This window comes from Patagioenas fasciata, chromosome 5, assembly GCF_037038585.1.
Source record: "Patagioenas fasciata isolate bPatFas1 chromosome 5, bPatFas1.hap1, whole genome shotgun sequence".
NCBI lineage: Eukaryota > Metazoa > Chordata > Aves > Columbiformes > Columbidae > Patagioenas > Patagioenas fasciata.
The window spans coordinates 2,968,631-2,991,387 of record NC_092524.1 but is presented as its reverse complement, the minus strand read 5'-3'; the positions used below and the strand labels follow the sequence as shown (position 1 = coordinate 2,991,387).

Below are 22,757 nucleotides of genomic sequence, written 5' to 3'. Positions count from 1 at the left end.
CCTTCAGATGAACAATTTTAGGCACTTCCCGAACAAAGTAAGGATTTATTTATCCTTGAAGTGATGCTATGAAGCACCTAAAATGACCCACACAGCAAGGGTCAAAACCCACATCTGTTGTCTCTGAGGTATGTCCCTCACCACTAATCTGCTTTATAAATGAGAAGCCTTCTCCTGCTCCTCTGCCCCAAGTAATCGTGGAGGCTTTGTTCTTCCTGCGGAGTTCTGCCACCGCAGGGAAGGAGGATGAAACGTGTTGGGTTATCCTGGGTCTGCTCGCCAGTGCAATGTCATTGTGACCACCCATGGAAGGGGAGTGCTTTGACTTTCACCGAATCCCAGAATGTCAGGGGTTGGAAGGGACCTGGAAAGCTCATCCAGTGCAATCCCCCCATGGAGCAGGAACACCCAGCTGAGGTTCCACAGGAAGGTGTCCAGGCGGGTTTGAATGTCTGCAGAGAAGGAGACTCCGCAACCTCCCTGGGCAGCCTGGGCCAGGCTCTGCCACCCTCACCACGAAGAAGTTTCTTCTCAAATTTAAGTGGAACCTCCTGTGTTCCAGTTTGTACCCATTACCCCTTGTCCTGTCATTGGTTGTCACCCAGAAGAGCCTGGCTCCATCCTCCTGACACTCACCCTTTCCATATTGATCCCCATGAATGAGTCCCCCCTCAGTCTCCTCTTCTCCAGCTCCAGAGCCCCAGCTCCCTCAGCCTTTCCTCACACGGGAGATGCTCCACTCCCTTCAGCATCTTGGTGGCTGCGCTGGACTCTCTCCAGCAGTTCCCTGTCCTTCTGGAGCTGAGGGGCCACAGCTGGACACAATATTCCAGGTGTGGTCTCCCCAGGGCAGAGCAGAGAGGCAGGAGAACCTCTCTGACCTACTGACCACCCCCTTCTAATCCAGCCCAGGTACCATTTCCCTTCCTGGCCACGAGGGCACAGTGCTGGCTCTTTGGTCCTATCTCGGAGAGAACGGTAGTTAAAACTTCAAATAAAAAGAGAGTGGTACCACCACTTCCACATCACTGTCAGGCTGGACATGAGGAAACAATTTTTTACACTGAGGGTGGTAAAACACTGTCCCAGGTTGGCCAGAGAGGTGGTGGATGAATCATCCCTGGGGACACCCCAGGCCAGGCTGGACGGGGCTCTGAGCAACCTGAGCTGGTGAAGATGTCCCTGCTCATGGTACAGGTGGCACTGAGGGAGCTGGAAAGGTCCCTTCAACCCAAACCATTCTGCGATCATCTACCCTAACTCGCTCACCCTATGAAGCACTTGTCCATCACCAAAATGAAGAAATGTAGACAGCTCACCTGATAACGGGCTATTAATCCCTTCCTCTCCTATAAGCCTCACTGCAGTCCTGGTAGTGCTGAACTGGAGACGTTCTTCAGCGTTTCCTTGGGTTGCTGCTGGCTGCTGTGAGCCAGTTTGCTCCGTGCTCCCCGCACCACATCTGGGGCTTTGGCATGTAATTACCAAACCTAAACACCAGGTAACCTACCGCACGGCTACGCCGAGTCTCGTTCAAATAAAGCTCCAATAACGTGTTATTAGAAAAGCCCTAAGAATAGCTTTTTGGAGAACCTACATGTTATTCACATGAGCAATCCCACTGATTTCCCACAAATTGTTCCATATATTTCAATGGGAACAGGGGGATCTTTTTAAGCGCTGAAAGATCAGCACTTCACTTACAACACAGTAGGAACAATACTTTTAGCACTTATGTCTTTGTCATTTAACAAAGAAAGGAAACACTTGGCAAGGTTTTGAGTGTTTCCTGTGATTTGTTTGGAGCTTAATGGCTCTTATTGTCTTCCAGGACTGGAGCTAAGCATTCTTACAAATAAAAAGTCTAAGAACTATTAAATTCTACTAACCAAGAGGAGCAAGCTATTTCTACCTACTTTAACTTAGCATTAGGAGTCTCACACACTTTAATAAGGCACGATATAATTTTAAATCAACAAAAAACGCGCTTTGGAAAAGGCTGGGATGATGCTGTCCCAGTGATTGCAGGAGGAGCAAGATGAATTTTGATACGTGCGGAAATTTCTCCCTCTCTCTCTCTTTACCTGCAATTACCCTTGTACTTAACTTCCCTGTCTTGCAAATGCTTGTAATCACGGGTTTGTATTCCCACTCACTGTGGCAATTTCGAATGGATGATGGAAATTTATCTTCTATTAGCTTAGATGCTGAAAGATCATTTCTGTCCCTCGACTGAGCACTCCAGGCTCAGTGTGCACCTTCTGCTGCCTAACTCAATTTGCTGCTGCTTCTCCCCGCTGTCCCTTCCATAGACTCCCTGTCCCTCTCTGTTCAGGGAATCATTGTCACTGCTCCTTTAAAAAAAGTACATTAAGTATAAAAGTGAACTCGTGTTTAGACACAGGGATAAGCAAAGCAATCCAGGCTACGTTGTACTTTGCTTTCCGGCAGCCTGGATCAAGCCAGCAGCTTCGCATGGCTACAAACAATGTTAAAAGATCTGTGGGTATTTTGTGGGTTTTGTGGTGTTGTGGCTTTTCCAGATTTGTAATAAGAGCAATTTCTTATGCCTTATTTGATCATCTGTTACACTAAACACATTAAATCCATATTAAAGCTGCCTAAACCCAAATTTCATTTGAAAAAGGTGAAAAGTCTGATAATTATTTTAAATAAAATTTGCTCTATTAGGATCAGCATATGGTAGTAATTTATAAACATTTGGTGCTGTAGGACTGCAATGCCCATTATGTTGCCTCGTATTAACATCACAATATATAATTCCTGTGCCACAGTGATGGGGCCTCCAAGTATAACAGCCATCAACACAGCTTGTAGGCTAGAAACTCTTTTCAATTTTGAATTAGATTTGCAGGATTCAAACGCACTGGTAACTGAATAGCAGAAGCAATTCAGTGAAAGACTGCACACTGAAATAGCTCCCGAGTAAACAAAAACCAAACCAAACCAAACCAACAAGAAACCAAAACCAAACTAAACGAAACAAACCAGAACAACATTATGCTCCTATGAGAGCTGTTTTATCCTGCAACTTGCCAAAAAACCTCGCTGTTTCTGACAAAGCCCATTGTGTCAGAGAAAAAACCCCTAACAACCAAGACAAGCCATGAGTGAAATGAGTCCCTGCACGGAGGTACAGCCTGAAATGAAGTTTTTACACGTTTTTTGAGAACGCACAAACCCAAAACTTCGCCTTCATCTCTTATAATATTTGTACTTGATTTTTGGATTGTCAAAGGAAAATTGTATGGTGGCAAAGTAAGTCAATTATTGTCTGTTTCGGGGGAAGATTAAGAACAAAGGCTGATGTGATGACTGGCAGGATACAGAGCTTCTTATAATGTTATTTTAGCGAGAAGAATTGAGAAATGGTTAGTGTCTGCTGCAAGTAACACTGTTCAGTCAAAGAATAATCATTAAGGTCTGTGGGAGTCTGTTCGCGAGCCACAGTTTCCATGTCTGGAAACGGGCAATGAGGGAAAAGTGGCTCTTATTTCAGCTTGAGGTGACATCCTACTTCTGGTTTTCGAATGGCTACCATTTCTGGATTAGGATGATCTAATCCACATCGCACTTTGTTACAAAGTCAACACCAAAATCACTAAAATGCAATAACAATGAGAGCGCGTTAAAACAAAGCGGTATGTACAACATAGAATAGTCTATGCTTTATGGTTGGCACTTACTTCAGAGCATTTCAGCATGACCCTCTTCTGACAACAGCAGTCATGAGAGCAAATAAAAATGACAAAATGGAATGACTGAAACACGGCAAAAATTACTGACAAAGCAAGCAATCCTGTGACATTGGCTGACAAACGGTTAACAAAATGAAATGAATCTAATGGGACAGCAGTAAACTGAAAAACCAAGGCTTGAGAATTATATCATTAGATTAATCTTTCATCATCTGTGAAACCCAGCCGTACTTCCAAACAACCCAGCGCAGGACCAGTCCTTACGCAGGACTCACTACTCAGTTCAGTTCTGCGTTACCGGTTTGTGAAAAAATAGGAGCTTCTCCAGATTGTCACGAACAAAACTATCCAGAGATGGACAAAAACCTTCACCATAGGCAGTTTCACTTTTAAACCTTGCTATGCCAACACAGTACAGGTTATTTTTCCCAGAGGGAAACCTGCATGGTTAAGCATCCTCCGTAACTCCTACGTTTATCAGGAGCATTTCCCACTAGAAGGAGTGACGCTCAACCTGCCCCTAAGCCACGGGGACATTGTGCAAACGCAGCCAGAGAAACATAAGCACCGTTTGAAATAGAAATCCTATTCCCCTATGGCAAAGCTGTTGATCATTTTGGTTTGGTGGTGGTAGGGAGCGGCAGCAGTTGCTGTGCATTACTCTGTATTAGCACACGGGAGTCGTGCTGGAAGGAAGGATGCTGTTTGCACCGGGGGCTGTGTTTGTGGTTTTAATTCTTCGCAGCCACCGGGTCTATTCTGCGCTAATCACGCTGACATTATTCAGCCGATCTCGCAGGCTTGATCATTATGATCTCGTGCTTGATCGTTATGTTGCTTAGCGACCGCGGGGTTCACAGACAGAGGCAGCGCTCCTCCCTTACCTTATAAAAACCCCTACATTAGTCTTCTCCCCATTCCTTTTATCAGCTCCATATAAAAGTAAGTAGCCTCTCAAGTGAATTTATAGCACTGCTGTATTTATAGCATCAGGGCTGATGCTGCCGTTACACGCCCCGTCCTCCCCGCCCGCTGACAGCGGAGCATCGCCTGCCAAGGGCTCCCCGGGCTGGGTATTCCCATCTCCGTACCTCTGCGGATCCAAATTTAGGAATGGGAATGGCAAACAAAGCCCATCATTAGGGCTTCAGCGCTGGGTATTTGGGTCAAACGGAGCCCTGCAGTCAAACATCCTCATAGAATCATAGAATCATTTGGGTTGGAAAAGACCCTCAGGATCATTGAGTCCAACTGTTAACCCACCCCCTGGCACTACCTCCATGTTCCTGAGAACCTCATCTCCGCATCTTTTAAACCCCTTCCAGGATGGTGACTCCACCACTGCCCTGGGCAGCCTGTTCCGATGCCCAACAGCCCTTCCCAAAAAGAATTTTTTCCTAATATTCAATCTAATTGGCCATTTCTATAATGAAGGACGGACAAAAATGGGGGAAGTGACGGTCAAATATTGTGACTTGACTACATGGACAGACCAGATAAAAACCTCTATCGCCAGGGCTGATCTCCAAAATTTCATGAAGTAGATGGTGGCCAAATCTGGGAGTGGGATTAGCTCTAGTCTAGAACCTTCTATCAAACCTTTCAATTATGGTTTTGTTAGTACAAAGTAAGCAAACGCATCCTCTCCTCTTCCTCCTTCCCCTATCCCACAGCTGGTCACTGCTGCTGACAAGCAGATGGTTTCCACTTAAATGTTTCCCTGCTCTATTTAAAAATCGTGAAACTTGGTGTCTCCATAAGAACCACAGAAAACTATAAATACACCATATAAAATTATTGCTGAACTAATGTGCAGAGAAGAAAAGCAAGCCTAAGGTCATTTTTTAATGTAATAATTGAGAGAGAAATGCTGCTCAGTGCTGTAGAACAATCTCTTCCTAATTCTCATTTATCAAAAAAGTAGAAAGATGGTATTTGTACGGGTTTCTGTAGCAAGCCATTACCCAACTATCTACAGTTTAATTCACCTCTATGCTACCTTAATGGAGCAATTGCCATCAGTGAACTACAATTGTCTTTCTACTGGCTGTGCAAAAGTAACTCCCAGTGATACCTACAATTGCTATCTGAGCTATAATTTCATATATGTCCCAATGAGCAAAGATGTGTTTTTAATTCCGTCAGGCTGCTAGTGCTGTGAACATAACCCAAGCCAGCCTGCGAACAATGTTCCTATTTATAACACTTCCCAAAACTTCTCTTTGGCTGAAGGGTATGAACAGGCGTACTCGGTTTTTATCCCTTTTCCTTTAGCAGAGCTAATGGGATGTTTTTTTTAATTTAGCAGAAGCCCTGCTTTCCATGAGCTAAACTTCCTTGCTCCCTTTCTAATCCTGCCTCATAGGAAAGGGTTTTGGCAAGATGGTCTTCCTTAGTCATAGTATTTGACAGCTTTCTAAAAAAGATGTGTCCGTTGTGTAAATGGGCTAGAAAGGCCGTAATTTATTTAACTTTTTAAAAGATAGGGCAGGAGTAAGAAAAAATGCCTCTGTCTGGGAAGCATTTAACATGCACCTATTGCTTTCATGCAGGGACCTTTGAGAACGGAATTTAAATTTAAAGCAGACAGTTCAGGGCATAAACAGCCATAGCGCAACAAAAAGAAATCAGGGCATTTTCTCTGCCGTAGATAAATTTGCTATTAGCCTTTTGCTCCCTATTTCACACTCTTTATCAAGCTCAGAAATCAATCCTGTCTCATCCACCCCCGGAATGTGGTTGAGCTCGGAGAGAGGGGAAGGTGCCGGATTTGCTCCAGGGCCAGGTAGAAACCACCCCCAAAAAACACTGTGGGGCTACAAGTAGAACTTCTGAACCTACAAGTGAACTTCTTCATTTACATCTCTCTAACCTCACTCTCATTAAGACGAACAGGAATTGCCTGCAGTGCCTTTTAAAACACGCTTTTAATATCTGTCGATGGTTGGCTCTCTTCTGCTGCCTCTGATTTATTGCTTAGCTTAAAAAAGAAATCCTGAGTAACCTTTGCTGCTCGTTTTAGTAGCTCCAATTCATGGAAATTAAAAAAGAATGTAACCACATCAGTTTTGAGAACAGAAGGAAACAAAATCCAGCCCTCTCACCTTCCGTTCCCACCGGGAATCCTGTGGAGATGTGACTTTTTTCCACAAGGAGCAGCCAAGAGTTGTGCTTTTCCACACCACTGTCAGCTTTTCTTATTCATTATAATACCTCCTAGGCCTTTTGGAATTGCTATATCCCAAGATCCTCTCTTTAGTTCGCAAAGATCCCCATTCGGGTTTGCTTTTCAGGAAAGAAGTCGGATTTCAGCCACACCAAAGTAATGCTTTTTGTGGCTTTGTCTCCAAACTAAATCTCTGTATTCCATGAACAAGCCCGTGTAATTTGACAAGGCCGAGTTATAAGAATTTAAAAAGCTAAAAGACAGAAAAGCAACACAACTTCTAACACTGTCCAAATCAGATCTTTCTCTGAAATTTACAACATATGGGATACTCCTGCTTACACGAGCGTTTGCTTTTTCCAATCAAGTGACTTAGTAGTTTTTCATTTTTTCCCAGCTTTTATACCTGTTTAAATGTCTTTTCACAAAAGAAGATATATCTCTATTCGCTTCTGCTTTCCTTTTTCCTCTCCAAATGCAGTACTTGACATATTTACAGTGCATTGTAGTTGCTAGCCTCAGTTATTTTCTAATAAAATAGAGAAGATAAAGATCTCTACTGTAACCTGGAAGTAACTATCAGTTTGAATATCAAAGATAATAAATAACATTATATATATGAAGCTAGAGGCAACGTGTTCATGTGGCTTAACAAGATGATCAACCTCTAACAAAAATAGTATTCTTGAAGATATAAGAAAAATCATATGAAATGAAACTGTCAGAGTCACCTGCAAGACCAGACATGTAATACAAGCTTAGTGCACAAGAACTGATTTTGTGCTTGCCTGAGGTGTTGTCAAATGTACAGTGTTTGGTCGCTGCGCTAACTTTGCTTAAATGAACAATCATTTGCAATTAACAGAGCTGCCCTTCCCCTGAAACCAAATCATCTTTATGCATGCAAAGAACAGGAGCTTTTCAAAAGCTGAATTAGTTACTATCCAGTAGAATAATTCCAATATAATTTATTTAGATGGTACCTTTAAAAAAAAAAAGTCAGCACTGCCTTTCTGAAAAATAAAATGTATGGAGCAGTCTGGGCAAAACAATATGCAATACTTCAGTAAAAGGTATATTTAACCTCTGTATATAAACCAAACCATTCCACACTCCAAAAAGAAATACCTCGGGCTCTCAATAAAACTAACAAAATCACCTTATATTTTTTTATAAGTCTGGATTTCATGATATTATCTCCATCTGCCACACAGATGTGACTACGTCATTATTTCCACATTTTCCTAAAGGTTTCCGGCTACTTATAAGTAACTTTTAAGCTATTTATCACTTAAATACCTTCCACAAACCACTTAAATGCAAAGGCATCACCCCGCTCTACCAGGGATGCCGCTGTTGGGAGAAACGAGCCACATCCTTGAGCGTGTAAACATCATAGACTATTCACTGACAATATAAAGAACTTAAAATCCATCATCCTAAGTGTCAGAGATGCTAAATTAACTTTTTAATTAGAACATGAAGAGTGCAAACTGATTTCAATTAGCGATTTTCTAAGGTAGCTTTGTACCTCATGATAAAGCGGCTTATGAGAGGTATCGGCATGAATCAAATGACAGTACATGGTGGATGTGAAGTCAGCCCAGGCAAAACCACTTTTTTACCCATTTGAAGCCAAAATAAGATATGGGACTGAAGAAAAATTAAATCATCACCACATTTGAAAAATGAACCTTTTAAAAGAGAAAAATGCTTCTTAAAAATGAATCTAAGTAACTGACATCAAAACAGCTGAAAGGTTCATTGAAACTGTCTGAAGTTGGAGAAGCCCACGGCAGGGGGTTGGACTGGGTGACCTTTGGAGGTCCCTTCCAACCCAAACTATTCTATGATTCTATGAAGACTGAGAAAGTTCCTATGCTACAGTGCAGACTACAGAAATGCTGACAACATAGGATATGCTTTCCCTCTATAAAATTGTTTGTCATAGATTATGCATTAAGCAAATGTACATTGAAGAGCACATTCTTCTTTCATCTATGCGATTCACAGGGCAAGCTAGTCAAGGATCGGGAAAAAAACACAAATCAAGCCTTTATTAGAAACTATTTGGTTAATTACGTTTACCTTGTACTGAGACTTGCAGTTTTTGTTCCAGTAGGTGACTCCAATCCTTCCCCTGGCTTTGAGGATTTCTCTCTGTTCATTTGCTGGAGTAGTGAGTTCAATTCACTAATCACATTAGCCTTTGGGCCTGAGAGAATGGGGCTTTTCACCTCCGGCACGTCACCCCAGAGCTTAGATGTCCTTTGGGGAACAACTTTAGCCATGTTGGGCTGAGCGCTGATGGGAGGCGGGGGCGGCGCGGGAGGAGGGATAACAAAGCTGTCTACAGTTTCTTCAATTAGCGCATCCTTGTAAAGTGCATTGCTTTTGTTGATTATGGGCTTCATTTTTGGCTTAGGAGGTACTGGGGGTTTGTCCACCAGAAATGTTTGCCCATCTGCATAGACTGTACAAGTATCCACGTTCTCACCCCCTTCCGAGGATAAGGTCGAGATGCTGGACACCGTTGAGATAGTGCTGGTTGTCTCTAAGTGATGGTCACTACTACTACGGCTGTCTACCTCCTCAATCCCAGAGTCAGTGACGTTATCAAAGCTGTCAGGGGGTGGCAGAAAGGAGGCAGGCAAACAGTTTGAAAGACCCACTTGCTTTTTACTGTCTAAGGAATTTGTGGACTGGCTGGGGGCGAACGGCGCGGGTGAAGGCGAGCCATTTTTCCTTTGCTTCATCAAGTCTGTTAGAGCCGAACCGGGAACCGCACGGTCGTCGGGGATATCAAAGCTGTTGGCGAACTCTAAGGGGGGTGGCAGTGGCTCGGTAAAAAGAAACTCTTCATCGATATCGACCGACGCTAAGGGTGGCGGAGGGATGCGGAATGGCAGGATGACGGGGTCGTCGACCGAGCTCGCCGCTACGATGGTTTTGCAGGGAGATGCCGGTGGCTCCGGCGCTGCAGGCACGTTCAGCTCGCTTTCCGCTTCCTCGCTCCCCTCTGGCCTCTCCGGCGGGGAGTTTTCGGGGTTCGTTTCCATTTCATCTCTCTTTTCCTCCTCAACTTCAGGCGTTTCGTCCGACTTTGCCGTGTCCACGGTATGAACCATTAACAAGCCGGCTGACTTTTGCTGTGAAGTATCCACAATGTTTATCAACATGTTTTTCTTCTCCTCGGCTTTCTTTTCTTTCCCTGCGTCTGTTTCATACTTGTTCTCGGTCTCCTGCCGTCTCAATGGGCCACGAGTATTTTGCCGAGTGACGGTAGCAGTAACAGGAAAAGTCGTTTCAATATTGGGTCTCAGCTTCGTATCGATGTAAAGTGGTTTATTCAGGTCAGCTTTAACAGCATCTCCTTTGCCTGGAATCTGCTGTGTTTGTTCTTTCATGGCTCTGTCCCTGGCAGAAAGAGCAAGGGCTAGTGGTGAGTTTGGATCTAATAGCTTTCCTGTGACAGGGTGGACGTAACTATCTGAGCTGGGTGCGTTCGTGGGCTTAGCTGCCACTGTACTGTTGTCAGTACCTTTCGTTTTGGACGAAGCGTTTAATGTCCTTGAATCACTCTGATTGCTGGGTTCGCTGCTATTAAAAAGATTTTCAGACTCTCTAGGCGCGGGAATCGGAGACGGCGACATCAGCTGTCTAAACCCATCTTCACTACTAAACACCGCGTCGTCGGTAAATTTGGATTGCCTCATGCGTGGTGTTGGTGGTGTTAGTCCAACATCCTCATCCCCTAGGTCTGTGGAAAGGAAGGCTGGGGAATTCCGCCTCGCTTCCAGCCTTTTTTCCCTGTCCCTCACTGCTCCGGCAATGGCTGCGGCGAAGGGGCTGCTGACACCTAAGCTGTCGTCAGGTCGGAGCTGCCCGGGTTGCTCTGAAGACTGCGGATCGATTTCCATGCTGCTCCCTTGGCTGCTTTTCCCGCTGCTGCTGGTGGATGGCTCTTTCACGATGATCGTTGGGATCGGGATGGAGCAGGTCTTCTCCGGGCTGTCTTCAACGTTGGATTGCTTCACCAGCATCCCCTTCCTCCTGGCTGGTTTGGCCGGCACGTAAACCGCTTTGCTGGCGATCTTCCCAACCTCAGAATAAGGGTTTTCTGGCATCTGACCCCTCTTGTTCCTGAAATTTGCCTGAGACGCAGCGCTCCGACTGTACAGGTCTTCAGAGTCCAGAGAGTATCGGTCCAGTTCTCGCCTGTAATAAATCCCTTTGTCCCTTATCATCGTTCCCACGTTCTCAGGCCTCACCAAAGAAATTTTTGAACCTGAATTCTGATTAAACGGAGGTTTGATAGTTCCATAGCTCCTTGACGTCGGGGATTTGGGAGAGTTGTACAGAGAGGGAGAAGGTGGCGGCGGTGAAGGAGGTAAGGACTGTGGTGGTGGTGGGATATCTTCAGAGGTGTCAGGCATCGAAAGACTTCTGGTAAACTTCAACATAGGAGGAGCCAAAAACTGCCGTTCTTCCTCTGTTATTCCTATAAAACAGAAAGTATATTCAAAACACTGCCTGCCATAGGCGTCCCTCATATTGCATGTTTTCTGTATCCAACCCAAAACGCCAGGGCGCATTTCACACGACACGAGGCACATGCAAAAACTACGAAAAACCTCTTTCGGTTGATTCCTGCCATAAGCAGTTTTTTCTTGTTGAACTTCCAGAGACCCAGATGCCAGAATTAAAAAGGATGCTACAGAATTTTAATTAAACTGATCATCGATGTGTAGGAAAATGTTTTGGTTTTATGTATTATCAAGGTAGCTGTAGGGAAGCACATTTTCTTTGAAAATTATTGAACAGGGAAGACATTCTGTGCAGCAGAGTGGCTTGTGCCTTGCTTTAGCACTCTCTAAATGCATTCGCTAATGCGACTTAGGAATCTAATGAATTTTTAAGATGCATTTGAAACTTAGCAAAGGGACTGCAAAGATTCTACTGGGGAGAGAATCAGAATGTTTCATTTCAAAAGACGACATTACTCTGTTACAAACACGGCTTTTAACATAAATAAACTGGCTAATATTGGGATAATTCAGATGCTAATTTTACATCAGCATGATGCGTTTCTAAATTGATAAATATCTCTGTTAAGACCACCACCAAGAACAAAGGAAGTCCAAATTTGGCCTGCTCTTTTTTTTTTATCTTCTGTAAAATCACCTATTGATATAATTTGGAATGAAAAAGAGGCAAATTTTATTCAATTTGATCAATAGGGATCCCTTTGTAAGCTACACAGTGTTATGGCGTTTTTGTCTCAACAATAAAGAAAAAATAATAACATTTTGCCTTAGTAATGCACTGCAAAAGACTCGTACTGATCTTTTTCTTTCCCCTTCTCACTGCCTTTCCTTGTTAGAGGGAACATTCTAAAGAAAGGAATTAAATTATAATTCCATAATACTTGCCTACTGCCATCAAAGAAGAATGTGGAAATTATAGCATCTAACACACAAACTTCTTTTTCCATGAACTTTGTATACAAATTAAACAGTCATTCACTGAGGCAAAGATGCTGGAGAAATACGCTTTAGGGAAGAAGCAAAGTTACTAAAAGCATGTGATTAATGGCACAAGCAAACCATATATGAGAAGCATTTTACCTATAGATTTTTGTCTTCTCATTGTACCCCGAGGTATACCCAGAAAAGGACCTTGAGGACTCCCCGGTACAGTGGGCGTCATCACAGCAATACCCTGTCTCTCATACATGGACTACAAAAAAGCAAACACAAAACCCCACAAGCATTAAAGCGTGCAAGTCTTTCACATGTAAACAACTCTTCGGTCCTACCTACTAAGCCGCTATTCCTTTTACTTAGGATTCTTATGGAAAACAACACATTTGGTATTATTTTGGGGAGGAGGGGAAGAGAAAGCTGGGCTTTATTTAAATGCTATTAAAACACTGGCCGTCAGCATCCCAGCAAGGAGCTGAGGAACATCACCTGAACCCCATCACATTCAACCATTCCTCCTTGTAGGTCACCACAAAAAACTTCATTTACTGCCCTAGAGCAGCCTTAATTGCCTTCCAGCCCCAGCTGCTGAGAACAGCAAAGTGCTTGTTGTATCAGGACTGATGTTCTTTTGGAGGGGTGGGTAGTGGAAACATATATCTAAAATGCAATAAAACCAATTATATTTTCATATGCGAAGTTTTGTAAGAGCAAATTCTGCAATTGAGTAATCAGGTTTCAGAGCTCTGGAGTTTAAATTTTTAATACGTGCTATAGTATTAATGTCAATTCTTCCCTTACAAATCATCATGCATTATTTAATCAAGATATTACATATGCCATCAGGAATAATAAAAAGAAACCTGCAGTAGGAGAAACTTTCACATTAGTGCGAATTGCGTGGCTGCACTACTTCTGGTGTTGAAACTGAACTAGTATACCTTGATTTTCAGCAAAGTTTTATTAGCTAAGGTTTAGTGTCGTACTGACACCTTCAAGTTCAGAACTTGCTGGCATCTCACCAGCTCAGATTACGGGCAGAACAAATTTCTATCTGTTTGAATTACAACATTGTCGATGTGACGGTCTCAGAATAATAAGGATATAATGAGAAAAGTTTTATAGGGGCACGTAGGCTCTTCTTTTAAAAAAATTATTAGGAGAAACAGAGCAGATTATGCCTTAATAAGGTAATAAAAGTAAAATGAGCATATAAAGCAACGTTCGTCAATTAGTTTTCTGGTTTATGCCCTGCATGCTGCCAAAAGGCTCCCTCCAAAGAGTTTCAGAAATGAAAGCAGTACTTCATAGCTACCACTCACATTCATATCTGTAGCTGAGGGAAAACATCTACTAGAAGGCCGCTGTTTAATAGTTGCCACTCTTGAGTCCACAGTTGCATTGTCTGCAATTCTTGATGGCTTGGAAACTGGTACTATTTCATCCACCTTATCTGTAATATAAAAGTATTCAGTAAAATAAATATCATTTGTCCAAAAAAATGAAACTTTAATTATTGCAAGGTCAAAGGAAGAGATTTACTTCTCAAAAAAATGCAAAGAAAAAGGTTTTTTGGCAATTTAACAAGGCAACGCTTGAGCATCGTAAGTCGTGCAAGCCGAGCACTTTTTATTGCTGCTACATAGCATGCATGCTTTAGTTTTAAGCCTGCATGCATTTAATGTTTACTTAGTGTGACTCGAAAAACAATCCTCTTCTTCAAACCTTCAAAATGTGAAGGGAGAATATCTATATAGAAATGGAAAGAAGACCTTTAGAAAAAATGAATCTGTACAGCACTGTTTCAAATAGAGATAAGCAGACTGTACTTAGTCATCAAAATTTCAGTGATATTTTGGACAATAATAAGTGTTCCAGAAGTGCTCTTTTATGCCTATTTTCCTTAAGTAATCACATCCTAATTGATTGACGCTCTTGGATTATTAGATTAGCATCAGTAACTGCATCATCGGTTTAAATGAAACTTTGCTATGTATTTTATATTTTAATAACTGCGCAGTCTGGGAATGTATTTAGTTGTGGTCAGAAAACGACCAAATAGGCAAAGTCCAAATCTGAATGAGAACTTCAACATTTGAATTTGGGATTCTGATCTACCATATGACACAATGATAAAATATAGCGGAAACTTTAATCGAGATCTTGTGGAGTTTAGAGTGCTAGATTAGCCGTGTCTTCAACTGTGGTCACAAATAAGGTTCATCAGTACTTAATATATAATGTTACTCCCTCAGACTGAAGACCTCAAAGTACCATATAATCAACTAATTATAGCCTGACAGCTCCTTTATTGCCACTTCTATGAAACTGAGGCATGGAGAAATTAAATGACTAGCCTAAGCTAGCAGAATGGTTTGATTTTTGAACCTGTACTAGAATCCAAACTTGAATCATACCAACCAAGAATTCCTTACTACACCTTCCATTGCGTTTGCTTTCCCAAGAAAGCACAGACTGCACTGTATCATGTTAATTTAGTGTCTTTTGCTTTGATGTTTCACCAAAGTAAGGATTAGCTATATAGCCTGTGGTATTTATGTGAGCAAAATACCTGAGCCTGGCTCCTGGGCTTCCACAACGTGAGTCAGAGCAATGTCACTTTTCAGCAAATAATCAATCAGTTGGGAGACGGATCTATTTGCTCCGGCAAACAAGGGTGGCTAATTCATTAGGATACCATAGACTTAAAAAAAAAACCCAACCCAGGTTTTTGGTGGTCTAGAGGTGGTGTTACTATGCCAAGGATCAGACTGGGGGATTTAAGCTTTACCTCTCACTGGAGAGCAGCGCACTCAAGGCCCTGGATATGGATATGGATGGGAATAAGGTAGGAGGAAAAGAGCTTTTGATCCCTCTAAGCAGTAGATCTGGCTGATGCAAGGATGGTATTTTAAATGGGAGAAGAAGAGAGGGAAGAACTTTTAGCCTTCTGGTTGGGATGAAGGTTGTCCCAGAAGTGGATATTTCAGTGTCACAGGGGGTCAGGGAGCAGGCAGGAAAGGTTGAACAGAACCAGTAAGCTGAACACTGTTGAAAACTGTCTCACAAGAGTAGTGTTGCTGTTTCTTTTTCAACTGAAGTTAGCATTCAATTCTTTTCATTGGTCTGCTTTATTTTTTAATGTGTTTTAAATCATCCAGTGGAAGGAGAAAAGGAAAAAAAAAAAATTCTTAAAATCATCACATGTATTCAAAAATAAAACAAACTTCAAGTCACATTTCATAAGACTTCGTAATACAAACTGTGAAATTCTGAAAGAAAAAAAATAGCTGCACTTCTGCTCAGCAAAAGGCATCAGAAAGCAATGGTGTAACCATGAGCATTTGACCTATACAGCAAAAATATGGCTAGACTGTAGAATCGTACTCAGGGGATCTATCACCAAGAGCTTCAACCGGGCAGAGATTTCCTGTTAAGTCTCTCCCACCCTTCTTACCATCCCAGAAGCCAAACAACTGGTCTTTGGGATACACAAAGAAGGAAGTTTTGGAAATTGAAGCACCAGGTACTCAAAATCCGTAAATAAGAAATATAAATGTACCACGTAAGAGCTGATCCCCTCTAATTTTAACAGACACATGTAACCGTATACCCGTTCAGACAACAGAAAGCTACAGGGAAAGAGCGATGAGGCTATGACAGACACTTGAAAAGCATGAAAATATTTGTTTGGGGATGAAACATATACACCCTCCAACTGCATTGATTTTACTAGACAATACTCCAAGTCAGATCCTCATTTTGGATCTGACCAAAATATCAGTTGGTACCCGTTCTCAATACCGTCTACTATTTCCAGTTAGAAAAAACCCTTGGTTTTGCATAAGTTTATTGCAGGTTTCTTGTCTGTAGACAGGTTCTCAAGTCCTTCTCACCCTATAGCTGCTCCCATTCAGGTGGTGCTTTGTGCTTTGCCAAGTCTGGCTGGAGCACTTAGAAAAGGGAGAGGAGAGTGGGTTAAAGCTGAAGCTGCTTTGCAAGGAACTCTTTAGGGGTCCCTCGCGTTGTGTTTCCAATGGTAGCACCGCCACATCTGCGCAGCTTCTTCTTCTGCTCTACTGCCTTTGATCAGAAAACCAAGGTGGAGTGGAGGTTGTCATTTTAAAACTACAACAATAAATTGGAAGCTACAGCAGCAGCCAGCGTGTGGAACGAGATTCATTCTAAATGGCAGCAGCTACATGGCGGGTCCTGCAGAATATGACAAAATCTGAGCAGCAAATGTACCACACTTTGGAACTGAAAGCACTGTGTAAAATAAAAACATTCCCACTGCATTATCAGACGTGCTAATTAGGCCAAGAAAATGAACTGGCTGAATTGTATTTAGCTGCATTCAAACTCATTCCAAAGAAATAAGACGTAAGCATATTGGGACAAACTTTCAGTTGCCTTTGACTTCCACTAGGCTGTTCATATCCACAGTACCAGTGTGCAAACCATGTATGCACCAGAAACACACGTCCAAAAGGCCGCACATACTGGAATAATGTGTCAGGCTCACTAATCGGCTCCTCTCCCAACCTCCTCGTGATCTTAAATACTCTGCAGCATGCATTTCTCATACCAATGAGAGGGGAATCTCACAAGCTTGCGTTGGAAATTCTCTGAGGATACCTTTACAAACAGCTTTAATAAAAGAGGTATAAAAAAGCGACAGAACGGGTGCAAAAATTGGTACCCAGTGTATAGAGGTGTGTCGACAGCGTGGCCAAGGAAGAACGCCTCCAATGGTATTCTTAAAAGGAACGCAGCTGGACGTAGGTGGAAGGGAAGAAATATCCCGTAGTGGAAAAAGCCTACATTGGAGGTTGGCCATGCCAGCTGCATTTCATCGGTAAACCGGTCATTTAGCAAAGTACAGCCACAAGCACGCACGCACACACACTCATAAGGGCAAAAAAATGTGGCTGACTGGTAGAATAACAAAATACTATCTGCTTTATTTTAAATAACTTCAGTCTTGCAGAAAGACAGGGAAGAAGAGTCTATGGCTCACTGGACGGAGAGCACAGCTCTGTTGTTAACATAGAAGAGGATTTTTAGGCCTACAATTATTCTCTAGTATTTGCCAGAGGAGGAATTCATCACTGCTTTGCCGTATAAACTCTTCTGAACCTTTACAAGAAGTTACAATGGTATGTTGAGAGTCAAACACAGGAGCCATGCTACACCTGTGATAATTAGTTACCACCGCTCAAGGGCTCCTGGTCAGAGCATCCTTTCGGAGAACTGTCAGGGATACCACATGGATAAGCCAGTCTGATGCCTCTGCATGCATATAGCAATTTGAGTGCCACTATATTAAATTCCCCCGAGAGAGGCAGCACCAACAGATATAAAATAATTTATTGCAAAAGTGCGTTTCCATCTGCCCTGTGGGTTATCAATCGCACCCGTGCTCTGCTCAGGGTGCCAGCCCTCAGGAAATTAGATGGCCTAAAGGCACAGAAAGGAGTTGCATTTTATCAAACATGTAGGTCGTCTCTGATGAAAAGCTCTTAATCACAGACATAGGAGCACAGTACCCAACAGCATGTCATGACTTTTACATTCTCAAGAGGTCTGGCTGCTAGGCAAGTGGCTTTTTTTTTTGTTTCTTAAATAATTAATATCTGTGATAATTACAGGGGACGGTCTCCTCCTAGTAGATTTGTTGCAGGAGAGGGCTCTTATCCCCGCAGAACACATTGCTTAGCGACTCCTCTTTCAAATCCCCAGACTCTCTCAGAGGAAAAATTATAATGCTGCCCATCAAACCACCAGATCCATCATAAAAGGAACTTTGAAAATGAGAGTCAGGTGCCTAGATAGATCTGGTGGCACGTCACTATACAGGCCCCCAAAAAGGTAAACATGAGGTATGATCCTGGCAACATTACTTATTGTACGACATAGCCAAGACATGTGGATTAGCTCCACCGAGGGTCTTAGAAAGTGAGTTTGTGAGACCCACAGAGGATAAGAATGATCATGATCCGGTACAGGCTAACCCCAACACCTCAGGCTGGCATGCCAGAAACACCAGGCAAAGACTGATCGAACACAGTTTTGGAGGCGAGTATTGCCAAGACCTGTATACTTACCACCAAGTCCAGAATGCTTGCTCAGAGGGGGTGGGATAATGGAGAAAGAAAACTCAAAAAACAGCTGCCTCAAGAAATGACTTGTATTTGTAAGAAAAGCAATGAATGCCTGGCACAGAGTAAAAAAATGCTCGTATGAAGTTAAAGTGAAAGAACAGAGGCAAATGTTCTTCAAATACCAGCAGCACACATCGTTAACAGTGCAAATATAAACTACAAAATGTTAGACTAATCTAGTCAGCCAGAATACAATGTTAGCCAATGTAGGAAATGGTTGAAATTCTGCCACTGATGGCCTTATGGCTAAGAATTAAAAGGACAGGCACATTAAAAAAAACCCTAAAAATCCTATGGTGTGGTTATTTTTTCTTCCCTCCCCCTTTTGCCTGGCGTGGAGGCATGGGCAACGAGGCCCTCTCGGTTATGGCTCTCTGCAGCCGGCCACTGCGACAAGGCAGGGTGGCCTGCGGTGGTTCTCGAGAGTCGCTCGTCCCTTCGGCCCCTGGTAAGCACACAGTGGAGGATGCCACTGCGTCCTCACCGGTCCATGTCGAGGCACAGGTTAACTCGACATGGGGGGTGGCTCTTTGGGAGATGCGTGTTTCAAGGACCTGCGTCCTTGGCTGCTTGAGGAAAGCTAAAATCTCTGACAGGTAGTTATGGATGGCTCTTGTGGAGGTAGCCACAATGCCCAGCTGCAGCTCCATACGGCCCATGGACTGTGACATGAGACCCATGGACTGTGCATGCTCCCTCTTGATATTTTCCAGCAGCTGCACAATCCTACTGTTGGTTTCCATCAACAGCTTCTCTCCCTCTGTTAGTTGGGGCTGCCCTCTCCAACCCCGATCCCTAGGGACAGGCTCAACACCGCGGTTCTCTTCATTCATCTCATCATTGCCCTCCTCCTCAGGAGAGTCACTTTCAAACTGAGGAGTCCTACTGAGTGACTGATCCCCGGGAGACTGTATGTCCATGGTACACTCCGGAGTCCGCGCCGGCGTTTGAAATCCCTCAAAATCCTCCCCAACGTTGCTGTGCGTTTCAGACGAGGACAACGGCCACTGCCAGCTCTCTGTGGTCCTGGCCGGCGAGTCTTCGTCAGAGGCAGGCACCGAGGATTCCTGTTCTTCGGCCGGCGTGGACGGCGAGCTCCCTCGGTGACGGCTGGCTTGCCCCGAGGATCCAGGAACCTCCCCATCTTGTTCCCCAGTGACATCTGGCAATCAAATAGAGGAGCAACAACCACTGTATCTGAGGCCAGGTAGATGGAGGTATCTACATGCATTGGACAACACATAGAAAGAAGCCAGTTGGGAAGCCAGAGTGTATGTGTTTGGGCAAACGGAAGGGCGGACTAAAGTTTAGTGACTGCATTGGGCACGTGGCAGTTGACATTATTAACTGCTTTTGGTAAAAAAAAATGCACACTGTCCTGTACCCATAACACACACAGCCATGCTGCATCCCACGGCAGGAACTACCAATTCACCTCATCGTGACTGTGACAGGCAATGTCAGTGACCCTAGCGAGAAGCTCACCTATGCACTGCAGTGGTGTCAGTCAGAAATCCCTGGGCCAAGTGTCCAATTGAGCTTCCTGGGGTGCCAGATGTGCTCCACCACTGGCTGAGGGCAGCCCTTTGTGTTGTTCTGAAGCACTGCTGGCTATCTTCGCTTTTGTCCGACGTCTCACGTCATCCCCACCCCCAGTGCGCTCTCTCCCAAATCACTGCTGCAGCACGACGGTGGCCGTCCCCAGCATTCATCCCGCGAGCAATGCCCTCCCCAACATTCGCCGGATTTTCTTGTTCTAGGTAACGCTAGGTAACGCAATCTGAGGGCATTGCTCGCCAGGATCTCATCGTCTTCTGAAAACAAACTTAATTTTGCCCTCCCCTGGCTACCTCTTCCCTTGCCTGAGGGCACATGGTGGAAACCTGGGTGCAAGTGCTTCCCTGTGGCAGCGTAGTGTGCAAAGAGGCATCATCACGGATCTTAAGGAGGAGGATATTATGTTTGTGCTTAGTCTAAATCCTCCCCTACAGAAACTGCACTCCCAAGGGCTAGAGATGGCCAAGCTTTTTGCACCCACAGCGATCACCGGCTCATAGTAGAGCATGATCTGCCCAGCACCTTCTTGATTACATGAGTAACTCTCACCCTTTCTGTGCTTTAGATAAAAAAAATGAGTCCGCCTAGGCTTTTTGGGGGGGGACAATTCGGTCATCAGAAATTAATCTGGGGCGGTCTGGCTAAAATGTTGCAGCAAGGTGGCCCAAAGAACCTGCATTTCTCGTACTCAGGCAAGGGATATGTGAGAGAAGTGCTGCTGTCGGTCTGACTGTGACCTGAACAGCAGCGTCCGACTGTTGCTGGTTGCCAGTGCTGCTCGCGCTACAGGGCTCTGAATGCCAGCTCCGTGTCGTGTCTGTTCTCTGGTATCCCAGCCCTGAAAAATGGTATTCTTTAAGGATCAATTTCTGCCCTATGAAATACTCGATATGCTGCTCTTCGGACCTCAGTTAGAAGCTGTAAGCTTCCATCTGGAAGGCGTTGCTGAGGTCATGGTAAATGATACTTCTAGTTCTGCTTATGAATCAGGGCTTTTTTGATTGATTTTAATTTTTTTTTTTTAAATTTTATATGGTTTTAAATTAAAGCTCCTTCTGATAGACCCAAAGATCCCTCCTATATATCCATCCCTGTCTGTCCTGATCTGGCACTCATTATTTCTGCACCCAAGTGCCTCCAACATTATACTGCTCTAAAAGGAATTCTTTATGGCTTGATATAATTATGATTTTTTAAAATGCTGAAATAATGGATATTATTTGTGCATTTAGCATATTCACTACTTCAAAGTATTCACATTCAAAGTATTCACATTCTGTCTGTGCCTGGCTGGACTGTCCAGTTGCATGTTTTATGGAAAGTGAGGATGAGATTGTATTTGTAAAAAGGCATGAGCTCCTTATGAAAATGAATTTGGGGGACAAACTGTCATGCAATCATTGGCTCTTCCACTCCATGGAGATTTGAAAGGGACTGTATATCAACTTAACTGTAATAATTCCTGCTTACTTTGCAATTCCTGTCCCCCTTTGCTAATACAGCCATAGCTGCAAGCCTTCATTAACAAACCTCTCTTAACAACTATAGTGTAGGACCATGAAATGATTTCTCTGCATTTTCCTACTTGAGTACACATGAAAAAAGAACAGAAAAAACAGGGGACCTGCTTTTACCACACATAGCAAACACACATTTCAGTTAAATTCTACGGAATCAGAGAAAGGTAAGGGATCATATATATTCACTCTGGTAGAGCCACTGGTCATACAAAATCTCTTTGTATTTCTTTTGAGATGTCATCAGAAAATTCCCCATATTTGAAAACTCCATTTTCCTGGCAAGTGTTCTAAACAGAGCCCAACTAGCAGCTGGTAACAGAACCAAACTAAATTAAAAGACAAAAACTGAAGTAAAACAAAATAAAAAACTCCAAACCCCACCTTAATTTATGAATATTTCTGTAAATAGTATCGCTGAGTTTAGTTTCTTCAGATTCAGGGGGATTGTAACACTTTTGTTATTTGTGCATGTTTACACATTTGCCAGAGGCTTGCAAAGAAAAGATTCTATGGAAAGGCATTACCAATTTTTGCAAAGCTCCTAATTCTCTAAGAAAATTTACCATTTTGTATCCATCTAAGTAGTTGTTTTCAGCCTTTCAGAGCTGAGAGAACAGCGTCTGGCATAGGTGGCCAATAACACAAATGACAAAGGGTACGAGCAAACAGTCTGTGAAAACCCACGGGCAGAAAGTTCATTGTGGAAACTATTGGCGAATACTTATGAATAATGAATACATTCACAGGTTTTAGGATAAGTTTGTTAACTTGACTAGCAATGAAAAGGAGGAATATGCATAACTGCTATTATTCATAACAAAGTGTTCAACAACTCTAGTATCTCCAGTTTCATGAAGGTTTGCGAAGCATTGATGTGGGACATGGGGGAAACGAGGCTGCGCTACAGACGTGGCCTTACAGGAGTTTTCATTCACTATGGGGCAACGGTGGGAAAACTGCCTGAAGGTCAATGACTGACACCACCTTGATGACTGTGACAGTCTCTGCCCAATAAATCCATTCCTTGATGACCAAAGGTCACCCTAAATTCCAAGCAGATCTTGGTAAGATGATGGCACCAGAGGTTGGGTTGGTGCTGTGGAAAAAGAGTGGCAATTACAAGGAGGGGCATTGGAAAACTTGGTTTG

General features: G+C 43.3%; 1 protein-coding gene across 5 annotated transcripts in view; it reads right to left on the bottom strand.

Moving 5' to 3' along the window:
• SHANK2 (SH3 and multiple ankyrin repeat domains 2) overlaps positions 1-22,757 on the bottom strand; it is a 313,850-nt gene that overhangs the window by 5,279 nt on the left and 285,814 nt on the right. For all 5 annotated transcript variants that reach the window (XM_071808790.1, XM_071808789.1, XM_065839072.2 and 2 more), the window contains 3 exons: positions 13,691-13,821; positions 12,513-12,624; positions 8,974-11,386 (listed from right to left, as the gene is read on the bottom strand). In XM_071808790.1, the coding sequence (XP_071664891.1) occupies positions 8,974-11,386; positions 12,513-12,624; positions 13,691-13,821 (2,656 nt within the window). The remainder of the gene's footprint in view (positions 1-8,973; positions 11,387-12,512; positions 12,625-13,690; positions 13,822-22,757) is intronic.